Source organism: Lycorma delicatula, chromosome 1, assembly GCF_047948215.1.
Source record: "Lycorma delicatula isolate Av1 chromosome 1, ASM4794821v1, whole genome shotgun sequence".
NCBI lineage: Eukaryota > Metazoa > Arthropoda > Insecta > Hemiptera > Fulgoridae > Lycorma > Lycorma delicatula.
In genome coordinates this window covers 36234956-36259129 of record NC_134455.1, presented here as the reverse complement: position 1 = coordinate 36259129, position 24174 = coordinate 36234956, and the positions used below count along the sequence as shown (strand labels likewise).

The following is a 24174-nucleotide window of genomic DNA, read 5'->3' as shown; positions in this document are numbered from 1 at the left end:
TGAAAGAGTGGGTAGGGAAAGGGAATGTTCAATCTACAGAGAATGGTTTTGACATTATTAGTTTTTTATTTTTCTTTAAATGAAATAGTACCTAATTAAAGTACTGAATTTACATTCTATTTCTACATTTTTAAATAACAATATTAGCCCATACAATATTAGCATGAACAAATACTTTCATCCAGTTAGTATCGGACAACTATTGTGTTAAATTTTATTTTAATATAATATATGCATTGTTCTAACAATTACGTTATATACCTCTTATAAAAACTAGGTTATCAAGGTTTATTACATGTATTTTGAATAAATTTAAATACTTATGGGTGATATTAACTTAGCATTTATACTTACAGCTTGCTAGCTTTAAGTTATTGCATTACTATTAATCATTTTAAGTTCATTCTTCAGGAATTATCATTTTTCACTCGCATTCTCAATTATAAGCAAGAACAAAACAAAAGTAATGAAATGTAGTAGAAATAACAAAGATGGACCACTGAATGTGAAAATAGGAGGAGAAAAGATTATGGAGGTAGAAGAATTTTGTTATTTGGGAAGTAGAATTACTAAAGATGGACGAAGCAGGAGCGAGATAAAATGCTGAATAACACAAGCGAAACGAGCCTTCAGTCAGAAATATAATTTGTTTATATCAAAAATTAATTTAAATGTCAGGAAAAGATTTTTGAAAGTATATGTTTGGAGTGTTGCTTTATATGGAAGTGAAACTTGGACGATCGGAGTATCTGAGAAGAAAAGATTAGAAGCTTTTGAAATGTGGTGCTATAGGAGAATGTTAAAAATCAGATGGGTGGATAAAGTGACAGATAAAGAGGTGTTATGGCAAATAGATGAAGAAAGAAGCATTTGGAAAAATATAGTTAAAAGAAGAGACAGACTTATAGGGCACATACTAAGGTATCCTGGAATGGTTGCTTTAATATTGGAAGGACAGGTAGAAGGAAAAAATTGTGTAGGCAGGCCACGTTTGGAATATGTAAAACAAATTGTTAGGGATGTAGGATGTAGGGGGTATACCGAAATGAAACAACTAGCACTAGATAGGAAATATTGGAGAGCAGCATCAAACCAGTCAAATTACTGAAGATAAAAAAAATTCTGAATTTTTGTTGCTAAATCATTATCACAAACTTATTTATGAATTTCCATTACTTAAACCATGATTTGTCATTGTTTACTAACAAAACTATCAGCCATAATTAGAATAAAATTAAGTAATCAATAGAAAAGTGTAAATGCTTTAAAAGAATATTCATTAATTTGTGCAGTTCTACTTTAATAATTTTGTGGCAAAATCTGGTGAAATGTTTATAAAATATGAAAGAATAAAAAATATTCCTGCTAAATTACTCCTTAGTAGACTTTTGTTTATTTGGCAGTGCTACAGAATTGTTTCCTTATTAGAATTTCAATCAGTCGTTCATCAGTTGACAAATTTTTAATTGCAACATATAGTAAATAAATAGTGGAAGATATAGTCTATATTAAAACTACAGGAGATGTAATATTTTTTCTAATTAGATTTCATATCACCATGCTGCTTAAAACTAATTTTTTAGTAAGGCAATATAATTTCAGTTTTAAAATAATTTTATAGAACTGTCTGAAAGGTAGGTACTTATTATGATGTTGGTAAAAAAAAGCTGATCTTTACTGCTTATTCAACTACATTAGAAATGAATGCCCACACCTTGAAGATGGATTCCAAAAGTATAGAAGGGTGAATGGTTACATCTAGCCTAAAATCGATTTCAGAGATGATTTTGAAATATGTGGTAGTTTTCCACTTATTACAGTAATTATTATATCAGAAGTTTATTTTTATTACATTATTATAGTGATAATTATTACAGTGTTGTATATAACTAACATTTTATTTTTTATTTTAATAGAAACTGGATAAAGTGGCTAGACGTATTCGTAAATGTGATAAACCATTTGGAGGGTTACAATTAATACTAAGTGGAGATTTTTTACAATTACCTCCTGTATGTCAAGATTCTACAGCTGTTAGATTCTGTTTTCAAACTACTGCTTGGAAATATTGCAATTTAATTACATTTCAGCTGAAACAAGTTCATCGTCAAAGTGATCCTGATTTTATTTCCATGTTAAATAGTATTAGAATTGGACAGTAAGTCATATATTAATATTAAATAAGTATAATTGCCTACTGATTTACAGGATAAATATTTTCAATATTCTTAGTTTTTTCTTTGTGGTACACATGAAAATAATCTTGAATTATTTATTGCGTAATTGTGTAAGAACTGACTATGATGTTGAACTTTCAAAGCATTTGCATGGAGATTAAATTTTAACTCTGGCACAGTGTAAAATTTATAATTAAAATTACCTTTATGATCTTGCTTATGAGTTTTTTAAAATGATTGTTTGTTTATCAAAAGGAGATAGATCATTCTGGAATATGAAACATAGCTCTGAACATTTAAAATGATAATCTTGTGGTTTATATAAACTGAATTATATTCTGGTATTCTGTTTTAAAATTTTACCTCTGACTATATGATAAAAGATGAAAAGTATTTTAACCCTGCATTAAAACTACATATTAGGGTGATTGCAAGATGGGAAGGAAATATTATTTTGTCGTATCTTTGATGAGAATGCCTAAAAAGTGCCAGTTGATGTAAAAATGAGATTATCAAAATTTCAACTTGATTGGGTAAAATTAAGACTTGCTTTATCAGCCCTAAAGAATTAAAAAGTAGCTATTTTTTAAAAAAATCTGATTTTTTTCTGCTATAAAATTAGAAAGGTTTTTTCTAAAAACAAACTTTTTGTTTATCAGAGAACAATTCCTGGTCTCAATTTTCACGCTCAGAACTTGTTTGACAGATGTACAGATTGGAAGATATATGGTTTTTTTGTGATAGCAACTTGATCTGGGTTCTAATACCAGAAATGATGTATAAGTTTAAACAATGCTACCTTTGAAATGTTTCCATCAATTTTTTCGTAATTAGGGTTTTAAACAACTGTAAATCTTGGTTGGGGGGTCAGTGTAGCTTTAGGAGCATTAAACCAAACTTCGACATAAACAGTAATTATGAATAAAGATATACCTCTGATGACAATTATCTCAGTCACATAAAGAAAATTGATTCCTATAAACGAAAGTTTTTGGGGAGTAAATGGCTTTTACCATCCACATGGCATGATGCATGGCGCTTTAAAAAAGAAACGTTTTCTGGAGCAACATCCCAAAAATATGCAATGCAACTGTAAAAACTCCTCTTTGGGTTGATACCTTAATTTTTTTAATTGCTCTGAAAGAAAACTAGAAATCTGTTCAAGGTCATTTATTTTAAATTTGACATGTTCATCAGCAAGACCAATTTTATATGTATGTTTTTGTTATTGTCAATTTTGGACCATCCTGTATGAAATCTTTTAAAAATGTCAGCTGGAGGGCCAGTAGTTGAAACCATTTTGCAATCAAAAGCCTGCCTTCAAATGTGGTGGCGACATACCAAGTATAAATGATTTTCAAATAATTGTTTTAATACAAATATGTTCTTTTCCAACAACCAGTACTGACAATACTAGTGCCAAAACACATTGCCTCTACTTTTTTTACTGCCCCCCATTTTTTCACTTCAGAAAAAACAGCTTTTATCTAAGTATATCCTTTATTATTTTCTATCTGAAGAACTATCAACTGTTCATCAAAACTGCCAACCTGTCCACATCTTCTTCATTTGATATATGTGGCAGCAATTTCCTATCCCAGTATAGGACATCACCTTGTAAAGCTAGATTTTCAAATCTATTTTTAGTCTGTATTCTTTTGTCTTGAAAATTCTGTCTGCAGAATCGTACTGTAGACCTACTAATTGTTAACTTCTGTGGTTCTTGTGCTAATGTTTCAGCAGTAGCCAAAGCAATTCTAAGCAAATCTCTATCCAGAATGTTACATCCATCCAACAATACTGACAACTTCTCTGTAATAATTTCTTGACTTGCTTAGTAGTACTTTCTTTTCTTGGGTTGTGAAGTGTTGATTGCTGTCAAAAAAAATCTTGTCTTTCTGCCTCAAACTTACACCACTTGTAGCTGTAGAGGATGAATTGGAAGTTTCTGAATCCATTATTACTTACAGCTCTGGGAAACAAAATATATAATAATTAAAAATTATACAAGGGATGTTCAACAATCAGCATGACAAACTGATGTAGAGAAAAAACAATTTATTCAGTGATAATGAAACTTGCACTACTTTTCAACATAATCTCCAGCATATTTAGACACTTGTCCCACTGTTTTATGATCTTTCTGATTCTACCAGCATAGAATTCTTTACCTTGCTGTTAAACACACACATCTTGCTGTTGAAGACATAGCTTTTGCTGTGTGTCTTTACCTTGTTGTTTCGACACAGGTTGTTTGAAGCTGCAGAGCCTCGTGATGGAAGCATACAGCTGGAATGATGCACCATGACTAAGGGAAGATCCCTATATAAGTTTTTATGGGATCTGGGGGATGGTATGCCTTGAGTTTGTTTTTAAGGGCAACAGGTGCCCAGGTGCTCGCCAATAATGGTAATTTGAACCAATATCTGTTTCGGTTCCGCCTGGCAGCTGATGAGCTATGTGTCTGTGGGAAGGTTCAGTCAAATGAACCTTGCCCTTATGCAAGGTTCATTTGCCCTGCCCTTGGGGGAGCCAGAGACCGGGCCATCCTGGAACTTAGAGATCAAGAAGAAAATTGGCCACTCACAAGCGGCACGTCAATGTGGCAAGAGCCGCATTTTTGGACTGTGTGGGAGTTCCTTGATGCAGTTGCTTTGTTCAACCGACATCAGTAGTTTACTTAAGACTCCTACCGCACAGCTGCAGGAAGCTAACCTAGAGATATATGGCTGACCACCAACCAATTAAAGACTGCAAGTGCTTTATTATGGTGAGCAGGTACTTGCTGGCATTCAGCAACCTAGGCGTGGCAGCAAGTTGCTGTCTAGACGAAGTAAATTTCAATTTATGGATGTCATATATGAGGTGCGACAATAAAGTAATGAGACTGATGTGAAAAAAATGTTGCTTACCGTTTTAGTCATGTTTAGTGTTGTCTCCTTCAAAGTAGCCCCTCTGATTGCACATACTTATTCCAGCGCTTATGCCATTGATGGTAACATTTCTGGAACTCATCTTCTGTAATATCCTCCAAAATCCTCGTCACAGCTTTTTGGATATCTTGTGTTGTTTGAAAATGATGTCCCTTGACCGCCATTTTGACTCTTGGAAATAGAAAAAAGTCGCACGGAGCGATATCTGGTGAATAAGGTGGCTGTGGTAGTACTGAAATTTGTTTTGAGGTTAAAAATTGCTGTACTGACAGAACAGTATGGGATGGCGCGTTATCGTGATGCAGAATCCAATTATCAGCAATGTTGGCAGTTTGTCCAGGAGGCACCCACTCTTTATGAACAATTCCCTTGGAATCGAAGAAGCACACAAGCATGCATTTCACTTTTGACTTTGACATGCGAGCTTTTTTTCGTCTGGGTGATCCCTTTGAGCACCATTGCGAACTTTGGCGTTTTATCTCTGGATCATATTGAAAAAACCAAACTTCATCACCAGTGATAACACGGCTCAACAAATCTGGATTGATTTCCGTTTGCTCTAACAGATCGGCTGCCACATTTTTCCGTGTTTCTTGTTATTTTTGTGTGAGATTTTTGGGGACCATTTTTGCACAAATCTTTCTCGTACCAAGATCTTCAGTTAATATTAGACGAACCGTTTCTCGATTGATGTTGAGTTCTTCTGCAATCATTTTCACCACTGAAAATGATTGCCGAAGATCATATGATCTGAATCTTCGATCAGATCATACGATTTCACGCACCCTGGTCAAGTTGACATCTGTCCGTGAGGTTGATGGTCGTCCACTGCGGTCTTCATCTTCAACATTCGTTCTGCCTTCACTAAAAATTTTATGCCACTGAAAAACTTGAGCTCTTGACATAACCTCCTGTCCGAAAGCTTTCAGAAGCTTACCGTAAGTTGTCACGTTTTCACCCAATTTAACGCAAAAAGAAATGGCATACCGTTGCGCAATATTTTGTGGTTCCATTTCTGTGACGAGAGACACAATCACGTGGTCACTTATTACAGCACAACTCACGACTGAGCAGTTGCATCAATGTGCCGCTTGGACTAGAAGTAGCTTATAGACCAAGGTCAAAGATGGTATGCCTACGCAAGCTGCAGGGTTGCCACATCTTGCAAAGAAAAATCAGTCTCATTACTTTATTGTCGCACCTCGTATATTTTTGGTAGTTGACAGGGTGCAGCTACCCATTTTAGTAAATATATAACAAGTGAGCGATTGGGACAAGTAAGCCAGTGGTGTATGGCACCCATGCTTAGTCCGCTCATGCTGTTAGATATGCTCTAGGACCTATGGAGCTATTTAGAACGCTGGTTGCTAAACTGATTTGAGGCTCAGTTGCCGTTTATGGCACAGACATTTGGTTTTATGCTTTAGGGTGATCAAATGGAGTGGTGGCAGGAGAAATGCCAAGCAAACCAATTACCTTGCTGTTTGAACCCTCCGTATATAGTTTTTTTGACCACTTCATCATCGTCAAACTTCTTGGTGCATAAAACGTCTTTGAGCGGGCCCACCAAATGAATATCAGATGTGGCTAGTTCTGGGCTGTAAGGAGGATGTGGCAGTACCTCCAAGTCAAAATTCTTCAGCATTTCTCCTGTTCTCTAAGCGATGTGGAGGCGCACATTGTCATGCATGAGAATCACACCTTTTGAGAGAATACCCTGATGTTTTTGCCTTATTGTGGGTCTTACTTTCTGTTGGAGCATGTTAGAATAGTACTCATTGTTCACAATACATTGTTCTTCTAAATAATCATTAAAAATGCAAGTTCCAGAACATCACTTTACTACCTAACATCACTTTACTACCTAACGTGTAAGTTTTGAATTTTTTTTTTTGGTTTGATGAATCCAGTTGTTTTCACTCAAGACTTTGCCGTTTGGATTTGGGCTCGAAATCGTGTTTCCACACTTCATCACAGGTTATTATATGGTCTAGAAAAACCTTCTGTTTCAAACCATTCCAGAACAAATGTGAATCTGGGTGTTTTTGTAGGCTTGAGTCAGCTGTCTTGGAACCTACCCTTGAACACATTTTGCAATAATTCAGCACATCATGAATGATTGAATGCACGATTCCAACACCAGTATTACAAAACCTAGCAATTTGACAAATTTTGACTCACCTGTCTTCGTGAATAAGATCATTTATGCGATTTTGCAGCGCCGTAATCAAAACTTCAACTGGACTTCCAGAGCAATGAAGATCAGTCACACTTATTCTGCTCAAAATAAACTGTACCACCCACATATACATGTTATTGCGGTTTAGACACTTTTCACCATATTATTTTAACATTCTTGAGTAAATTTCCATCAGTTTCACACCTTCTGATAGCAAAAATCTTATCACTGAATTTTGCTCTTTCAGTGTACATGTTTCAAGCGGAGCTGACATTCTGAAATCAACAAAAGAGGTTATGTTTAGATTAATTATGATCAAACAGCTGATTGAATGTGTTCCCAAGGTTGCCAACTTGACTTCCAAAATGTTTCATTCATTGATTGAATCATTTTTTCTTTATATCAGTTGGTCTTGTTAATTATTGAACATCCCTCGTAAATATAAAAAACTTATGTTGAAACAGTACTTTGATGTGTTTGAATGCAAAGAATTCAACCAATAATTAAAGCATGGTTAAAAAGTAATTTTATCATGTTTGTAGCAATTTTAATATATTTTTGAAAAAAAATCTTTTGGGTCTGGTGCACAATAAAGCGTTCTACATTTATGAAACAAGTTGTGGAAGTGAAAATTGAAGCCACGACCATTCTCTAAAAAACTAATAAAAACATATTCCTAAGATAAATTGTAATTCTGTAGTGAAAAAACCTCAGTTTTTTTTTTAGAAATATAGCCATTTTTTAATAATTTAGGTCTGATGAGGCAAATCTTAATGTTATCTGATCAAGCTGAAACTTACATAACCTCATTTTTAACCAATTGTCAACTTTTTAGGAGTTCCCATCAAAGTAATTCCGACATCAATTTCTTGTGATCATCCACTACATATCTTATGTAGTAAAAAAAAATTCTTTAAATAAAAAAAGTTGGTTTTTCTTTTTGCTTATTATTATTAGGATGATGATACACTTTTTAACTTCTTAATGAAAAAAAAAATATTTACCAATTTTTGTGTAGTAGGCTCAGTTAATATAAGCTCTTGCTTGCCTTTCTTTCATTGAGATGACAAATATGAAATATAAGTAATACTATTTTTAGAAAATGGAAGTAATTTTTTTGTTTCCTGTTTACATAATATTCACAAAAGCAGTAATAGAAAATAGTCGTGCTCAAATAAAAATTAATGATAATTAGCATATTTTAATGTTATATTTTATAGAATATAACAAAAAATTACCAAAATAGTAAAACATTTTTAAGTTCGCAAAATTACATTAATTTAGGTGTACTTTTATTACAATATAATCATTTTTAATATTTTTTTCTTTTTAGAATTACTCCAGAAATTGCTGAAAAGCTGGTTAAAACTGGAAGTCAAACAATTGGTGGTAATGGAATCCAGGCTACTCGGCTTTGCTGTTATACACAAGAAGCTAATTTGATTAATGCCACAAATTTAGATAATATCAAAGGTAAGATTATGAATTTTAAGTTTATTCAAATTATGTTGATTTTTTTTTATTATCCATGTTTAATTGTGTCATATATAGACAATTATTATTGTAGAAAACAAATTTCAGCTTTTATATTGTATTACTCCATGAAGAAGCAGTTTGTTAGTATCTGGAATTTTATTTTGTATTTGTATGATTAAGTTTTGTGTCATAAGATACTTTTAATCAACATATTGTAAGATTATGTGTAGTATGTTCATCTAAGTACATATTAAGATGTATGAATGTGTAGATAAGTAAGTTGTATATAGGCGTATAAATAAGTTATCTTCAGATGTTGGCTTTATTCTCATGGGTTACCTGTAGTTGTTTAACAAGGCCAAAGCAGTTCTGGTATTTGTTTTTAATTTTACATTTGTTCTCATGTTAATTTTACCTATTATACTTGACTCAGGTTTATTCTTTCAGTTTGTGAGGGTTCCTTCACTTTCAAGATATAAAATGTAATTATGTTGTATTTAATAATGGTACTTGATAATTGTTATTACTATGTTATACTTTATAGTTGGTATATTTTTCATTATATTTACTATCATTTTTTCTGAAAATTTGCATTTCATTGCAGCTCATCTGTATTATAGCTGCTTGTGCCTTTTTGGTGATAAAAAACCAAACAATTGTCCACTCATACAAAAATAAAAAATATTACAAAATTTATAAACTATTCGAATTATTATGTGAGTGAAAGAGTAAATAAAACTATGTAAAATGTCAGTAGGCCAGCACTAGAAGTATTTAGTACTTAATTAGGTTAACCTAGTTGCAGCAGATTTGGATAACATATTAAATCCAACATTTGAATAACTGAGATCAGTTGTCCAAGTCTGTTCAAAAAGTAACCAGATTTTTGTTATTAATGTTTTGAGTCCTTTGTAAGCATTCCAAATATTAACATATTTGCTTTTCTCAATTTATGAAGGAAAAAATAGGTTGTAATGTTGGCCAAACATTATGACATCATTAAATCTTTTACTTGTCTACTGGAAACAGAAAATGTTTTTTTAATGATCAATAAACCATCATTAAACAATCTCAATCTCATAATATTTCAGTTTTTTGTTATTTTAAAGAGGCTAAATGTGGTCATCTTAATTTGTACTTATCCAGAAAGTTAGTTATATTTGAAAAATATTGGTTCAAATATCACGTTATTGCAATTATTTTTAATTAGAGGTTCATGAGATCTTGGGTCCAGATTTCATGGTCAAAAAAATGTTTTGGATATTACAATATTTTGATTTTTGTTGATTAGTGGCTGCAGGCAGCATAAGGTTTGGGGGCCTAAATCTCTTTGACATCAGTATTTTTCTTTTTACTTATTTCTGAAAGTAAATTAAATTTTAAAAAAGAACAGTTCAACAATTACAGTATTTCAGTTTTTCTAATTTAAAGGAAACCAAAGACGTCAATTTTTTTGTGTTTTTGTTTTTCTGGGGAAAAACATTTTTCTGTTATCATCGCCCTGACATGATATATTTGTTGTAGATAAGAAAAAGTTAAAAATTAAACCTAGCAATGTAAAAATACATCGTAAAATTAAAAAGCCTGTAACGTATGCTTAAAGCGAAATAAAAACCATAGTGGACACACCATTAAAAAAGTAACTTAAAAGAATAAAAATTACCATCCGACATATACCAAACAGTATACACAGTTGACAAGGACCATATAAATAATTAAATTCTTGAATGAAAATGCACAGCCTTTATAAATTAAAAGACAGTCATTGTATTGTTTCCCAACATACATTAAGCATGTCAGCCCCTAGTGTAAACTTGTGATGCAATGCCACGTAACAGATACAATCCACAAGGATGTGGTGCACTATTAGTTGCCACTGGCAGCAAGCACAGAGGGGTATGTCTGTTTGCATCATCAGATGTCGATGAGTGAGCCTAGTGTGCCTATTCGTAAACAGCAAATAATAACTTCCCGTCAATGATTATTTATGCATGAGGACTTCCACAGCGACACAGTATGCTTAATTGGATGATTGTTAATAGTAGCATCCCATTCACTTTGCCACTTATCGCGAACTACCATCTTCAGGAAACAAACAAGATCGTTAGAAGCAATGCAGTTGGTAAAAGTAGGCTGAAAACAAGCCTCTTTTGCAGCACTGATTACGTGCCCAATGCCTGAAATTCCAGTATGGCTGGGGATCCTGCAGAAGCTCACTGTTGTGTTATGTCTAGTCATTTGCAAGGATGTCTATGTCTAGTTTGTCTATGGCAGATGTGGTAGTCCTGAGCTGTTTGACATTATTGAGTTTCATTCAGGGTCTCTAAAAGCAGAACACTGAAAACAATTTTTGAATGTCATGTTCTTCCATGTTAACTAAGAGTTGTACCTATCTGTACACAGTCAGATGTATTCTTGTTTATACTTTTTTTAACATAGGTATTTTAGTTAAAAAACTGAAGAAGTTAAATAAATATTTAACAGCCTGTTTGTTTTGAATTGGATGAAGACAATTTGGAAATAATAATAATTTGGAAACAGCCTTTGTGAATTTGAAAATTTTGTTTGTAATTTGAAAGTGGCACCCATCTTTCACTTTATAATAGCTCAAGAACAATTTTTTTTTTGTCTTCAGTCATTTGACTGATTTGATGCAGCTTTCAAGATTTCCTATCTAGTGTCTTTCCTATCATCGTTTCATTTTGGTATACCCCCTACATCCTACATGCCTAACAATTTGTTGTACATATTCCAAACATTGCCTGCCTGCACAGTTTTTCCCATCTACATGTCCCTCCAACATCAAGCAACTATTCCAGGATGCGTTAATATGTGGACTGTAAGTCTGTCTCTTCTTTTAGCTATATTTTTTCAAATGCTTCTTTCTTCATCAATTTGCTGCAACATCTCTTCATTTGTGACTTTATCCACCCATCTGATTTTTAACTTTTTCCTACAGGACCACATTTCAAAAGCTTCTAATCTTTTCTTCTCAGGTACTCTGGTCAACCAAGTTTTACTTCCCTATAAAGTTACACTCCAAAGATATACTTTCAAAGATTTTTTCCTGATGTTTAAATTAAACTTTGATGTAAGCAAATTATATTTCTGACTGAAAGCTCATTTTGTCTATTCGGCATTTTATATCGCTCTTGCTTCATCCATCTTTAATTGGAACTACTTCCCAAATAACAAAATTCTTCTACTTCCATAGTATTTTTTCATCCTATTTTTATATTCAGTAGTCCATTTGCTTTATTTCTACTACATTTCATTACTTTCATCTTGTTTATTTTCATGTGGTAGTTCTTGTGTAGGACGTCATTCATGCCATTCATTGTTTCTTGTAAATCTTTTTTACTCTTGGCTAGAATTACTGTATCATCAGCAAATTGTAGCATCTTTATCCTTTGACCTTACACTGTTACTCCAGATCTAAACTGTTCTTTAATATCATTAACTACTAGTTCTGTGTAAAGATTAAAAGTAACTGGGATAGGGAACATCCTTGTTGGATTCCCTTTTTTATTATTGCTTCTTTTTAATGCTCTTCGATTATAACTGTTGCAGTTTGGTTCCTGTAAATGCTAGCTATTGTTTTTCTATCTCTATACTTGAACCATAAATTTTTTTAAATGCTGAATATTTTATTTCAGTCTATGTTATCTGTTGTATTTTCTAAGTCTATAGAGGCCATGTATGTTAGTTTTTTTCCTTTAATCTTCCTTCTCCTATTAATCTGAGCACTAAAATTGCTTTCTTTGTCTCTGTACTTTTCCTGAAATCAAGTTGTTCTTCTCCTAACACTTCTTCCACTCCACTCAATTTTTCTGTACAGAAAAATTCTAGTTAAAATGTTTGATGCATGAGTAGTTAAGCTAATTGTTCTGTATTCTTCATATTTATCTGCTCCTGCTTTCTTTGGAACCATGACAGTAACACTGTTTTTGAAGTCTGATGGAACTTCCCCTTTTTCATAAATATTACACACATCAGTTTGTATAAGATATAATCAATCCATCACTTCCTCACCTGCACTGCGTAGTAAGTCTGCAGGTATCCCATCTATCTCAGGAGCCTTTCTCATATTCATATCCTTTAATGCTCTCTTAAATTCAGATCTCAGTATCTTATCTCCCTTTTCATCCTCTTCGACTTCCTCTTTTTTCTCTATAAAACCAGTTTCTAATTCATTTCCTATGTATAACTTCAATATTTTCCACTCGCCTATCAACCTTTCCTTTCATATCATAAATTGATATACCATCTTTATTTAATACATTATATAGTATTTCTTAATTTTCTATAGGTCCTTTTATCTTCTTCATCACTAGCATTCTTATACTTTCTATGTTCATCCAACAGCTGCAATAAATATATCCTCTGATGTCCAAGGTTTTCTACCAGTTCTCTTTGTTCCGCCTAAATTTGCATCTGCTGATTTAAGAATTTCCTTTTTACATTCTCCCATTCTTCTTCTATATTTTCTATCTTATCTTTCTTACTCAGATCTCTTGTGATGTCCTCCTTAAAAATCTCTTTACCTCCTCTTCCTCAAGCTTCTCTAAATTCCACCTTTTCATCTGACACCTTTTTTTTAGGATTTTAAAACCCAATTTACATTTCGTTATCACTAAATTATGGATGCTATCAATATCTGCTCCTGTTTTGCAGTCGACAAGTTGATTTCTAAATCTTTGCTTAACCATGATATAATCTATCTGATACCTTGCAGTATCGCCTGGCTTTTTCCATGTGTATATTCTTCTATTATGATTTTTAAATTGGGTGTTGGCAATTACTAAATTATACTTTGTGCAGAATTCTGTAAGTTGGTCCCGTCATTCATTTCTTTTGCTCAGCCCGTATTCATCCACAATATTTCCTTTCTTGCTTTTTCCAATCTCTTGCTTTTTGCAATCTTGCATTCCAATCTCCAACTATTAGTAGATATTTGATCCCCTTTTATGTATTTAATTGTTTCGTCAATTATATACACGATGTACCTCATCATCATCCTGGACACTTGTAGCCATATAGATGTTAACAATCGTTGTCGACTTAGCTGTTATTGCTTATTATCTAAAATTTATAGCTGTATAGTATATAATATGTAATATATTCATAATACGAGTATACATATATTTATATATACAAATTAAACACATTTATTATACATATATATATATTTATATAAAATTCAGTAAAAATAAAAAAAAACTGCTAAGCTGTATTGATCATCCAGTTCAGTACTGGATGTACAACCTTGGTAGCAAAGATGATTACTTGAGTAATGGTCAGCTTACAGAATTGAAAAATAATTGTATTTTTTAAGTTCATCTCTGTTTCAGAGGAGCCAAAAGAGTTTGAAGCAGTTGATAATGGAAGTGGAAATAGTAAAATGCTTGATGAGCTTACACCTGTGCCAAAGAAGATTGTCCTGAAAGTAGGTGCCCAGGTTATGCTTCTAAAAAATATTAATGTGGCTAAAGGTCTAGTAAATGGTGCTCGTGGAGTTCTAACAAAGTTTGTTAATGGTATAGTAATAATTTTTAATAATATCAGTAGTTTAATATCATCATTAATACATTAATCATAGTTTTCAATTATCAGTATATTAACATCATAGAATATGTCTCATTTTATTCAATAAATGTATGAAAAACTACAAAAAACTGTAAATCCTAGAATATAGTAAATCTGTGTGCAAAAAGGGGACCCATCATTCATCACTATTCTCCTATTTATTACTTGGCTAGGAAACTGTAAATTTGCATAATTCTTCCTTTGAGGGTCCTTTAGAAAATAAGTAGAAATTATTTAAGTTAACATTCTGTAATGGATGATAAAAAGAGTACCATAACAAAAGAGTTGAAAACTTGCAACCTGGCAGGGATGTTTTCCCTAATAGAAATTTACTTCTATTAGGGGAAATAATTTTTTTCTTGCTCTTCCCTAATGTGGCTGAATGATTTTGCGCTGGTATTTAATGACACACCCACCTTGAATTATAATTTGATTTATTGATTACTGAACTAATTACACATTGAACTAGTGGACTGTATTAACACATGTTGACGATCACGCTTCCAATACCAGACTCACTCTCCTGTCGCTCCCTACTTTCGTACACTCATTCGTCCACCCCCACCACACAACACACGCACAGTCACACTTGAATACATATACAGAACAATCATCCAGTGGCAAAGTGGTATAAATCATTTTTATAAAGTCAGCGGCGTATCCTTTTCTAGCTCAGATGCAGAGTGAGACTTTCACAAATATGTACTTCAACACTTTTGAGATTTGTAAAATTGACACAAACCTGTTTGTTATTTCCTTTAAAACCGACTTTTTTCTTTTTCTGTTTAGCCTCTGGAACCACCATAAGGTATTATTTCAGAAGATGAATGAGGATGATATGTATGAATGTAAATGAAGTGTAGTCTTGTACAGTCTCAGATTGACCATTCCTGAGATGTGTGGTTAAATGAAACCCAACCACCAAAGAACACTGGTATCCATGATTTAGTATTCAAATCCATATAAAAATAATCCTCTTAAAGGCAGTTGTTATTTTTTATGAAAATATAATTCAGAATTTTCCGTTAAACCAACCTTAAAAAGATGAAACTAGAGATGTATGGATTTTTCTACTTTATATTCGAAATGTGGTTGAAACATATAACAAAAACCTCATATGAAAGACAAAAAATCTAATGTCAGGTAGCCAATCGCACATTTTGTTTGTGGATTGAGTTTTAAATTCACTGGACTATAAAAGTTATCATTTCTATTTTAAAGTGCTTCTTAGTCATAAAATTGGAAAGAAATGCAAACAAGAGCTTAGAAATTCAGTATTTGCCTGTACAAATAACAGTTAACTAGATAACAAAATAACAAGTAACCAGTATATCAGAAAAAGATTAATATATGTTGTGAAAGAGCAGAACCCTATGAAAACTGTTTATGAGATAGAGATAGCTAATTATTGAGCTGGTGAAGTTGGTTGTTTAAAGTAAGCCAAAATAGTTTTGAAACTGTAGTGCAGGTGATTGTTCTAGTGTATGTTAGTTGTGTTCTGTGTATTCTTTCAGCCACAATTTACAATGTAGTAGTGTTTGTCAGCAGGAGGCAAATGCTTCTGTTTTTGCCTTTCTTCTTATGAATATCATCAAAAGAAATGGATTGAGAACTTTGCCAAAAAATATAATTCTGTGAGGAATGGTTGATTGATAAGATTGTGATTGAAATGATCAATAATGAGCTGTTCCATTTTTTGTTAATTGAATGCTGTCCTTAAATCTAGATAATAATAGAAACCAGTCCAAAGCCTGGTGGCAATCTTTCGTGCTAGGTCAACACAGATAGCATAATATTCACCCTCCTGACAGACTAATCCCACATTGTTAATAGATGTTTGTGGTGGTGTAATCCAAGTTGGAGAAACATTGTTAGTTCGCATAAGAAACATTTTGTTGGTAAATGTGCGCAGTAACCAAGTTAAAAACATGCCACAGCTCTAGTATCTTCAAATTAAGTAGAAAAGGTTATTATAGTAAATTCATTGATTTTGAATTGCTTATTTAAATTAAAATTTACCAATTAATCAATTAATTTATCAGAAAAGTCAATTTAAAAATATTTCTTTTATTCAATGTTTTTAATTTATAATTCTTCATAATATATATGTATATATACATATATTGTATCGAGAAATAGAGCCTGTTACTGATACTATGCGGAAAAAAAGAATCTCTTTCTTCGGTCATCTCATAAGGACACCGGAAACAAGACTGTCAAGAAATATCATTGAAAATCTCAGGTTCCAAAAGCTAGAAGTAGGATGGATCAAAGAAATTAGAGAAGATATGAAAGAATTGGGAATTTCCCTGACTGACCTACAGAATAAAACTGGAAAAATTACAAAGCTAAAAGATAAAAGCATTAGATTTAAACAGAAGACAGACAAACGACAAAATACAATGAAGAGGGTGTTTACGGATGAAGAAAAGAAAGCAAGATCTGAACGGATGAAGAAATACTGGGCAGCTCGGAAGAGTAAAATAACACGCTTTTCTCAGAAAAGATCCAACTAAAATTGACTTAAGTGGTCCCATGTTGGCCGTAAAAGCATAATAATATAATAATATATATATATATATATTTTTTTTTTACTAAGTAATTTTCATTATTCAATTTAAAGTTATAAATTACAGTACCATAGTTATTTTTTATTTCGTTTTAATTATCAATTAAAATTATAATCTAAAAATATTTTTATAGCAGTTAATTAATTTTTTAAAGTATTTTATCTATTTCAAACGAAAGAGAAAAGTATAATAGTATGCTACAAAAATAATTAATCATTTACTTTTTGTAAAAAAAATTATATCTTCAGTTTTACACTTCCATTTGTATATCTTCTCTTTTCAATGCAGGTTAAAAAATGTATTCATGAGAAATTGCGTATGAAAATGTAGTGTTCCCTGAAAAATCAGGATTTGAATATTTATTTTTCATTTTCAGGTATTATCTTTATTAATTTTTATTTTTATTGGTAAAAAGAAACAATTGATTTTTCATAAGCAATTTCCGTTAAGACAGTTGAAGATGACTTGGTTACAAGCTCCTAAAGCTAAAAAAGTGGCCAGGTCATTTTTTTAAATGTGACAATATCACTTGTTCTGCCTATCTCAAGTTGTTATAAAAGAAAAAAATAGTATGGCAAATTTTTTAATCTCTGAAGACTATAATTTAAAATTTATTATTAAAGATTTATGATTTTGAAAATTATAAATTACAGGTTGTTTACGAGAGGAAACTGGTGAATAAAAAAGTAAAAATTATATTGTATTTGAATAAAAATGTTTGAATAATAATTATTTTTAAATTATATAAAATGAAAAGAATACAACCAATAAAAAAGATTTTTTTTTTTTTTACTTTACACAATACCAAAAATTACAGAAATCAACAAAATATTTTTGCAAATAATCTTTTAATAATTTCTAAACATACAAAAAAATACAATCAGTCTAAAGTTATTTCCTTTACTTTATAGGCAATTAAAAAAAAGATTATTTTTCGAAAATAATTATGTAGTTAACAATTTAAAAGAAAATCAGAAAATAATTTACAATCTATCAAATATTTTCCTTTACTTGGCACCCAAGTACAAAAATAAAAATCATATTTCAAACAACTTCAACAATTTAGTCATAGTATTACTAAACTAGAATTACAGAAAACCCCAGTAAAAGACTAGATCTATTTTCACATTTTCATTGTATAATTAAATAAATAAAAATAAAATAATAAACTCAAAATGTAGAAAGCAGTAGCAAAATTATTGGTACCCTTGAGGAATTTTTATTTTAAACAGTAATAATTCTAATAACTTTCGTTACTAATAAAACATGTCCAAAAGATTAATTTTCTTACTGAATACATGAAATGAAAACCTCTATACTTTCATTAATTTTAATGATAGTTATTGACACCTTACTAGAATTTCAGATATTAACAGAGAGTTCATAATGATTAATAAAATGTAGTTTTTATTTTGCATACCAAAATTGGTGGTTGCATGATCATACAATTGCATGCAGTTACGTGAGTTACTAAATCTATCCTTTAATTCTATTTAACAAACTTTATTGAATAAACATGGCAATTCATGATTTGTCAGATAGATGCTGCTAATATTTAAGTTAGGAATATTACAGGGACATAAATTTTTCTTATAAATAAATATAACATGATTAGTATATTTAGAAAAGAAAAAAATAACAATAATCTATACATAATTTGCTTAATGACAGATGGACCCATATTGGAATGATATATCATAGATGCTATAAAAGAAAGTTGGCTAGGGGATTTTTGGTTTAAAGTTCATGATGATTTATAGTATAGAAGTCCACATCAAAATGTAATAAGTAATGTAGCTGAAGAATGAAAATGTAATTATATGTGTTCAATAGCATCAGTTCAATTGAATCTTTTGAAATAGCATAATTGACACTTGCATAAATTTTTATTTCCGAATCGAATTTATGTGCATAAATCATGTGCTCTAAAAAAAAATCCAGAAACTGTTAATTTTACTGCTGTGTTTATGAAATTCTGCTATTTTATTGGTTGAATAAAAATACAATATTAAAACAAACAAATTTTCAAGTTATTCCATTTCAAAGGCTGTTTCATATCATTAGATAACTATATTAAAATTACATCTATTAATACTTTCATGTGGGTGCAACTGGTGTCCAATTAAGCCAGTCTGAGTTTTTTTTTGCAATGCTTTCTTCATATTTCCAACAAATTGCCTCTCTTAAGAATTGTAAGTGCATTTTGTAGTAAAAAAAATTACCAAAAATATTTTATGCATAAAGACTACATCTATTGTTTCATACTTGGACACACTAGTTTAATAATATTTTTTTCAAGTTCAGGGTAAGACTTGTTTTTTTATTAATCAAAATATAATCTCCTGAGGTAAGAAATTCTCTTGCCAAGCCCTTTTTTTATTCCATACATTTGAATTTTTTATGGTAGCTTGGACTGCACACCCAGCAAAATACCTGTAAGTAAAATCACTTTACTAATAACTGACTGAAACTACTGGACAATACCTAGGTTTAGGCCTTCAATTTAGTATCATATTTAAATAAAATTTACATAGACAGTAAATAAATATGGCATAGATTATCTCAAATTCTTCAGTAGGCTTATTAATTTTAATGTAAGTTATTTAAATAAATAAGTAAAGAAATTGAATTTACTGCTAAGAACATTCTTCCAAGGTGGTTGTATGGCATGCTCAGTGCACCCTCTTCATGTACTTCATCTCTTTCATCACAACTATTTAATATCATCAGTAGATTAAAATATTTTGTCAGTATCTGGTTTATAGGCCACAGTTTCCTTTTTTAAAGGAACCAATATGAAATAGCTGTAAGTCTTCATTCAGATTGAAGTTATTTACAGTTGGAAGTAATTTTTTTAAGTCTTCCCAAAAATGTAGATTTGAATTTATAGAAATTTCAAGTGCAATAAAAGTCTAAGGTCTTTTACCAGATTTAACCACTGACCAATTTTTCACCCAGTTTAAACCTTAATTTTTTTTTTTAAACTGGATTATCTGTAGATTCTGATAAAGCTCATATGTTAGAATAAGAGCTAAATCACTGAGCACTGTTTAAAAAATTTAATAAATTATTTAATTTATTTGCAAACAGTGCATAGAATTTAGCTTTATCATACACTACTGTGTGCATTGTTACAGATATAGAATTACTGAATACTTGCATAATTAATTTAACCATCTTTTTTTTACAAATTAGTTTAGAAATAAATGTCTTCAGTTAATTTTTATGCTTTTCTAGCTCATATCAGATGGGAATCAAGGGAGTAAAACTCATTTAAATCCTGTCATTCTGCTATACAACAATTTGTTAAATTTGGCCGATATTCTAACCATCTTTTCCTGTTTTTATTAATTATTTCTTTTACATTTATTTTAAATGTGATATATCATAAACAACAAATACCTTACTATTGTTTACCATGAAGTAAGGATTTTTTCTTTAACTGCCAACATTTTGATTACAGATCTATTGTTGAATCCTTGATCACTTACATGTGCATTTAGTCCAATTAGTCAAAAACTTTTAACTGTACCTAGTACAATTTTATATAATTTTTCACTTTTTAGTGATGCCCTGTGAATGTAATGTGAAAGATACTTTTCTCCTTTAATAATAGCTCAAATCATGAAAACTAAGACACTATTTGGCAGGGGTAGGGTATCGGCCCTCTTTTCCCAGGTCTTGGAAATCTTTCACAATGTTATCCTTCACATTACATACCAGGGTCCTTGTTATGTACAGTTCATCAAGGAAACAGTAGTTTGTTTTTCATTTTCTGCCATACAATCCACTTTTTGCTTGAACAGAGTAAATAAATTGTTCATTTATTTCTGGTTTGAAAATTTAAATTCGCAGCCATCTTCCAATGGTTGACTGAACAGGAATCACAAAACCATTATTACACATTTATTTGCATAAAGTGATCGAGTTTTAATGCAGGTTTTGCTCCTCAGTATTTCATAATTGTTAGGCTGACGCAATTGGGTTTAAAAAATAGGGACACTAAAAGTGATAAATGATTTTTCATCACTTTGATAGCATCAGTCATATTAACACTTTGATATTAATATCATCAGTCTAATAATAATTTTTTCTTGTCTTTTTTTAATTTTGATATTTGTTTTTAATTTTTCAACTAACCTTTTTTTGACAGAAGGTATAATTTTATTGAGATTTACGTATCAGGTTTTAACTGGTTTCAGTTTTTTCAAGCTAAGGTTGAAAAATCAAGGGAATGCAAAGAGCATTCGCAAAACTATTGTTTGGATTTGATGGTTGTGGAGATGATGTAATGTATCTAAAATGCCTTCAATCAGTGTAATATTTATTATTTATGTATAAAAATTTTCTGTAATTCTGTTTTCATGTTGTTTGTAAAAGATGATTGCAGACAATGTTTTTCATAAACAACTCTTTTTTTAAATATTTTGTGCGGAAAATGAATTATGTCATCATTTACATTGTTTTTTATCCACAGATAGAAGGCCTAGCAAATGAAAACAAAAAAAAAATGATATAATGGAAACTTTGCCTTAGTAGCTGAACAAATACAAAAAAAACTCATGTTTTTTTTTGCTATATTAATATTATTTATTACATATACAAAGGTAGAAAAGATTCTAATATTCATCCAAAAAAAAAAATTCCACTGAATTCAAAGAATTCTCAAATATACTTAAAAATTCAACAAAAACTGAACAACCATAAATTCAATCATAAAGCCAGCTATCAACAATAATTAAAATCATAAAACTTGCTACTAAGTACTAATTTTAAATAAATCCCTGTCATCCACTCAGAACATGAAGTTTACTGTTGCTTTAGTAGTAAGGGATTGAACTAATTTGAGATAAATGGTATTACAATAATATAGCAAAAAATTAGTAGTTATATTTTTATATAATTTGTTTACATTATAGACAGAGATGCAGTAAGTAGCTAGACTGATGTAAAACTAATATGACACATTCCTTTCTTAACAAAACAATATTAACAATTCATATCATTTGTACATTTCCAGATGAGTAATTAAAGCTTATTATTATTATGATATTGCTGAACCAGCAGTCAATCTGTATTTATAACTTTATTCTAATGACATTGCTACTCACTGTTCTAAGTTTATTTTTCAATAAACAAACTTATTTGTTTATTCATTTTGTAATTTAATAAATCATGTATGTGAAACCATCTATTAAACATAAAGTTGTGATGAATACTTCAGTATGACTGATTAGCCATATTTGTTTTGCTAGTTAAAAAATTTGACAGGTGAATAAAACAGTATTAATAGTAACCAAAAAATTTACTTCCTGTAATGTTAGAAATTGAATGGATGTATTTCATATATAGAAAGCATAATTTTATAGGGCATGGATCTCGTAGTCTTCTTACTGGTTTGCATCTTATCATAAAAGTGAGGTTTGCTGGAAACAACTTGATGAATGTAGTGTTGTAGCTCATCAGTCACCATATTATTTGGTCACAGGGCTTTGTATTGGGTATCAGATCTTACATTTTAAGAATGGCCTACTAGATCAAGATACACAAAAAGAAAATGCTGCACTTTGTTACATTAGATAGGTGTTCTATTATTACCTAGATTCTAGGATGTTAGAAAAAAAATTGCAAGAGTCAGGGCTTTCCTTGTGACTTTTCTGCAGTATTATTGTATTTTTGCTTTAATAACTAATGAAAAATCTGTGAGATTTCTAAGGACTTTATTACTGGTAAGATCATTCTTACAATTTTTATTTGTTATTTGTGATTTTAAATATTTTGAATTTATTAAATTAAATATCATATTGTATTATATTCTTTTAAAAGATCATATATGCTTTGAAACGGTTAATAAAGCTAAATTCACTTTATGTTCAGAAATTTCTTTCTTACAATTAAAGTTTCAGCATGCTTAAAACTATGTGTCCAATCTAAGAAATAAAAAAAATGAATGAATACTATTATGTATGTAGCTATGCAAGATTGTGGTAGGACAGAAGTGGTAGTTGAGCTACAATTTTTTTATATGTTGCTGTTTATGTACTTTTTTATTTCATAATTGTTGCAATAAAATGTAAATCCTAAGCAGTTAATTTAAGATGAAAATAATATGAGGTTTATGTATTATCAGGTTTACCAGTTGTTAAGTTCCTAATAACTGAATGCACTGTGCAGCAATCTAAGTGGGTTGTGCGTTTATCCAGTGGAAACATTATTTCTAGACAGCAATTGCCTCTGCGTTTAGCATGGGCTTTCTCAATTCATAAATCTCAGGTATTCATAAATAATAAGAAAAAAATTGTTAGTTACTAATTACCATTAGTGATAATTTTTTTACTGTTATTAGATATTATTCATTTATTAATATAATGTTTTGCTTTCCTTTTCATCCCACAAAATTTTACTTGTAGTGACTAGACATAGCTAATATTTTATTAATACCAATTCTTTTTTACCCTGAAAGATGTTAAATCATAACATTATGAAGTTTCTCTGAAATAATCAGAGGATTCCAAAAATTCTGTATGTGGAACTTTCTTACAATTGACTTGACTCACTGCTAAAGTTATTACTTTTGAATCAGCATAATTTGAAGTGACTGTAGATGTAGACTAACATGCCAGTCCTTGATACCTGGCTCCAAGCAGCCATCAAAATTCCTTTTATCATTGATCCTTCATTTATGTTGGTAAAAGGTCCATTCACTTTCCAATATCAATTCATCACCAATTGTAGTGAAAAGTTTTAAATTGAATTTGTTTATGGTCAAAAAGGTATACAATATAATAGGATACTGAATATAATATCAGCATCACAACAGTTAACCTGTGTAGAAATTTATATTTTGCAGTGAGACTATTGTAATTGGCATTCACTGTTGTAATTTTGTAGATATGAAACTGAATGGATGGTTAACTCTAGATGTGAATGAAAGCTGCCTTAAAAGAGAAGTATTATTAATAGCTGTTCATTATATTCTATAAAAATCTAAGATTATGTGAGTGTTCGATAATATTGTTTGAGAGGTTTGTGGCAGACCACCAATGCAAGAAAGTTGATGAAGATTTATAAAGTGTTTACTCCTTCATCACAGTCCAGATACAGTAAGGGTCATGAAAGAAAAACTGTATTAGAGACTACTAAATTATGAAGTGTAATTTTGTACTGATCTGAATAAAATGTTTGTACCAAATATTGCTGAACATATTTTGATGAAAAAAGTAAATACTGCCAGAACACATACATGTCAAGTT

General features: G+C 30.8%; 1 protein-coding gene across 1 annotated transcript in view; it reads left to right on the top strand.

Annotated features, from left to right (window-relative positions):
* Pif1 (Pif1 DNA helicase) overlaps positions 1-24174 on the top strand; it is a 61600-nt gene that overhangs the window by 33023 nt on the left and 4403 nt on the right. Inside the window, exons 6-9 of the mRNA XM_075354074.1 lie at positions 1917-2158; positions 8623-8762; positions 14117-14302; positions 23052-23194. Of these exons, the coding sequence (XP_075210189.1) occupies positions 1917-2158; positions 8623-8762; positions 14117-14302; positions 23052-23194 (711 nt within the window). The remainder of the gene's footprint in view (positions 1-1916; positions 2159-8622; positions 8763-14116; positions 14303-23051; positions 23195-24174) is intronic.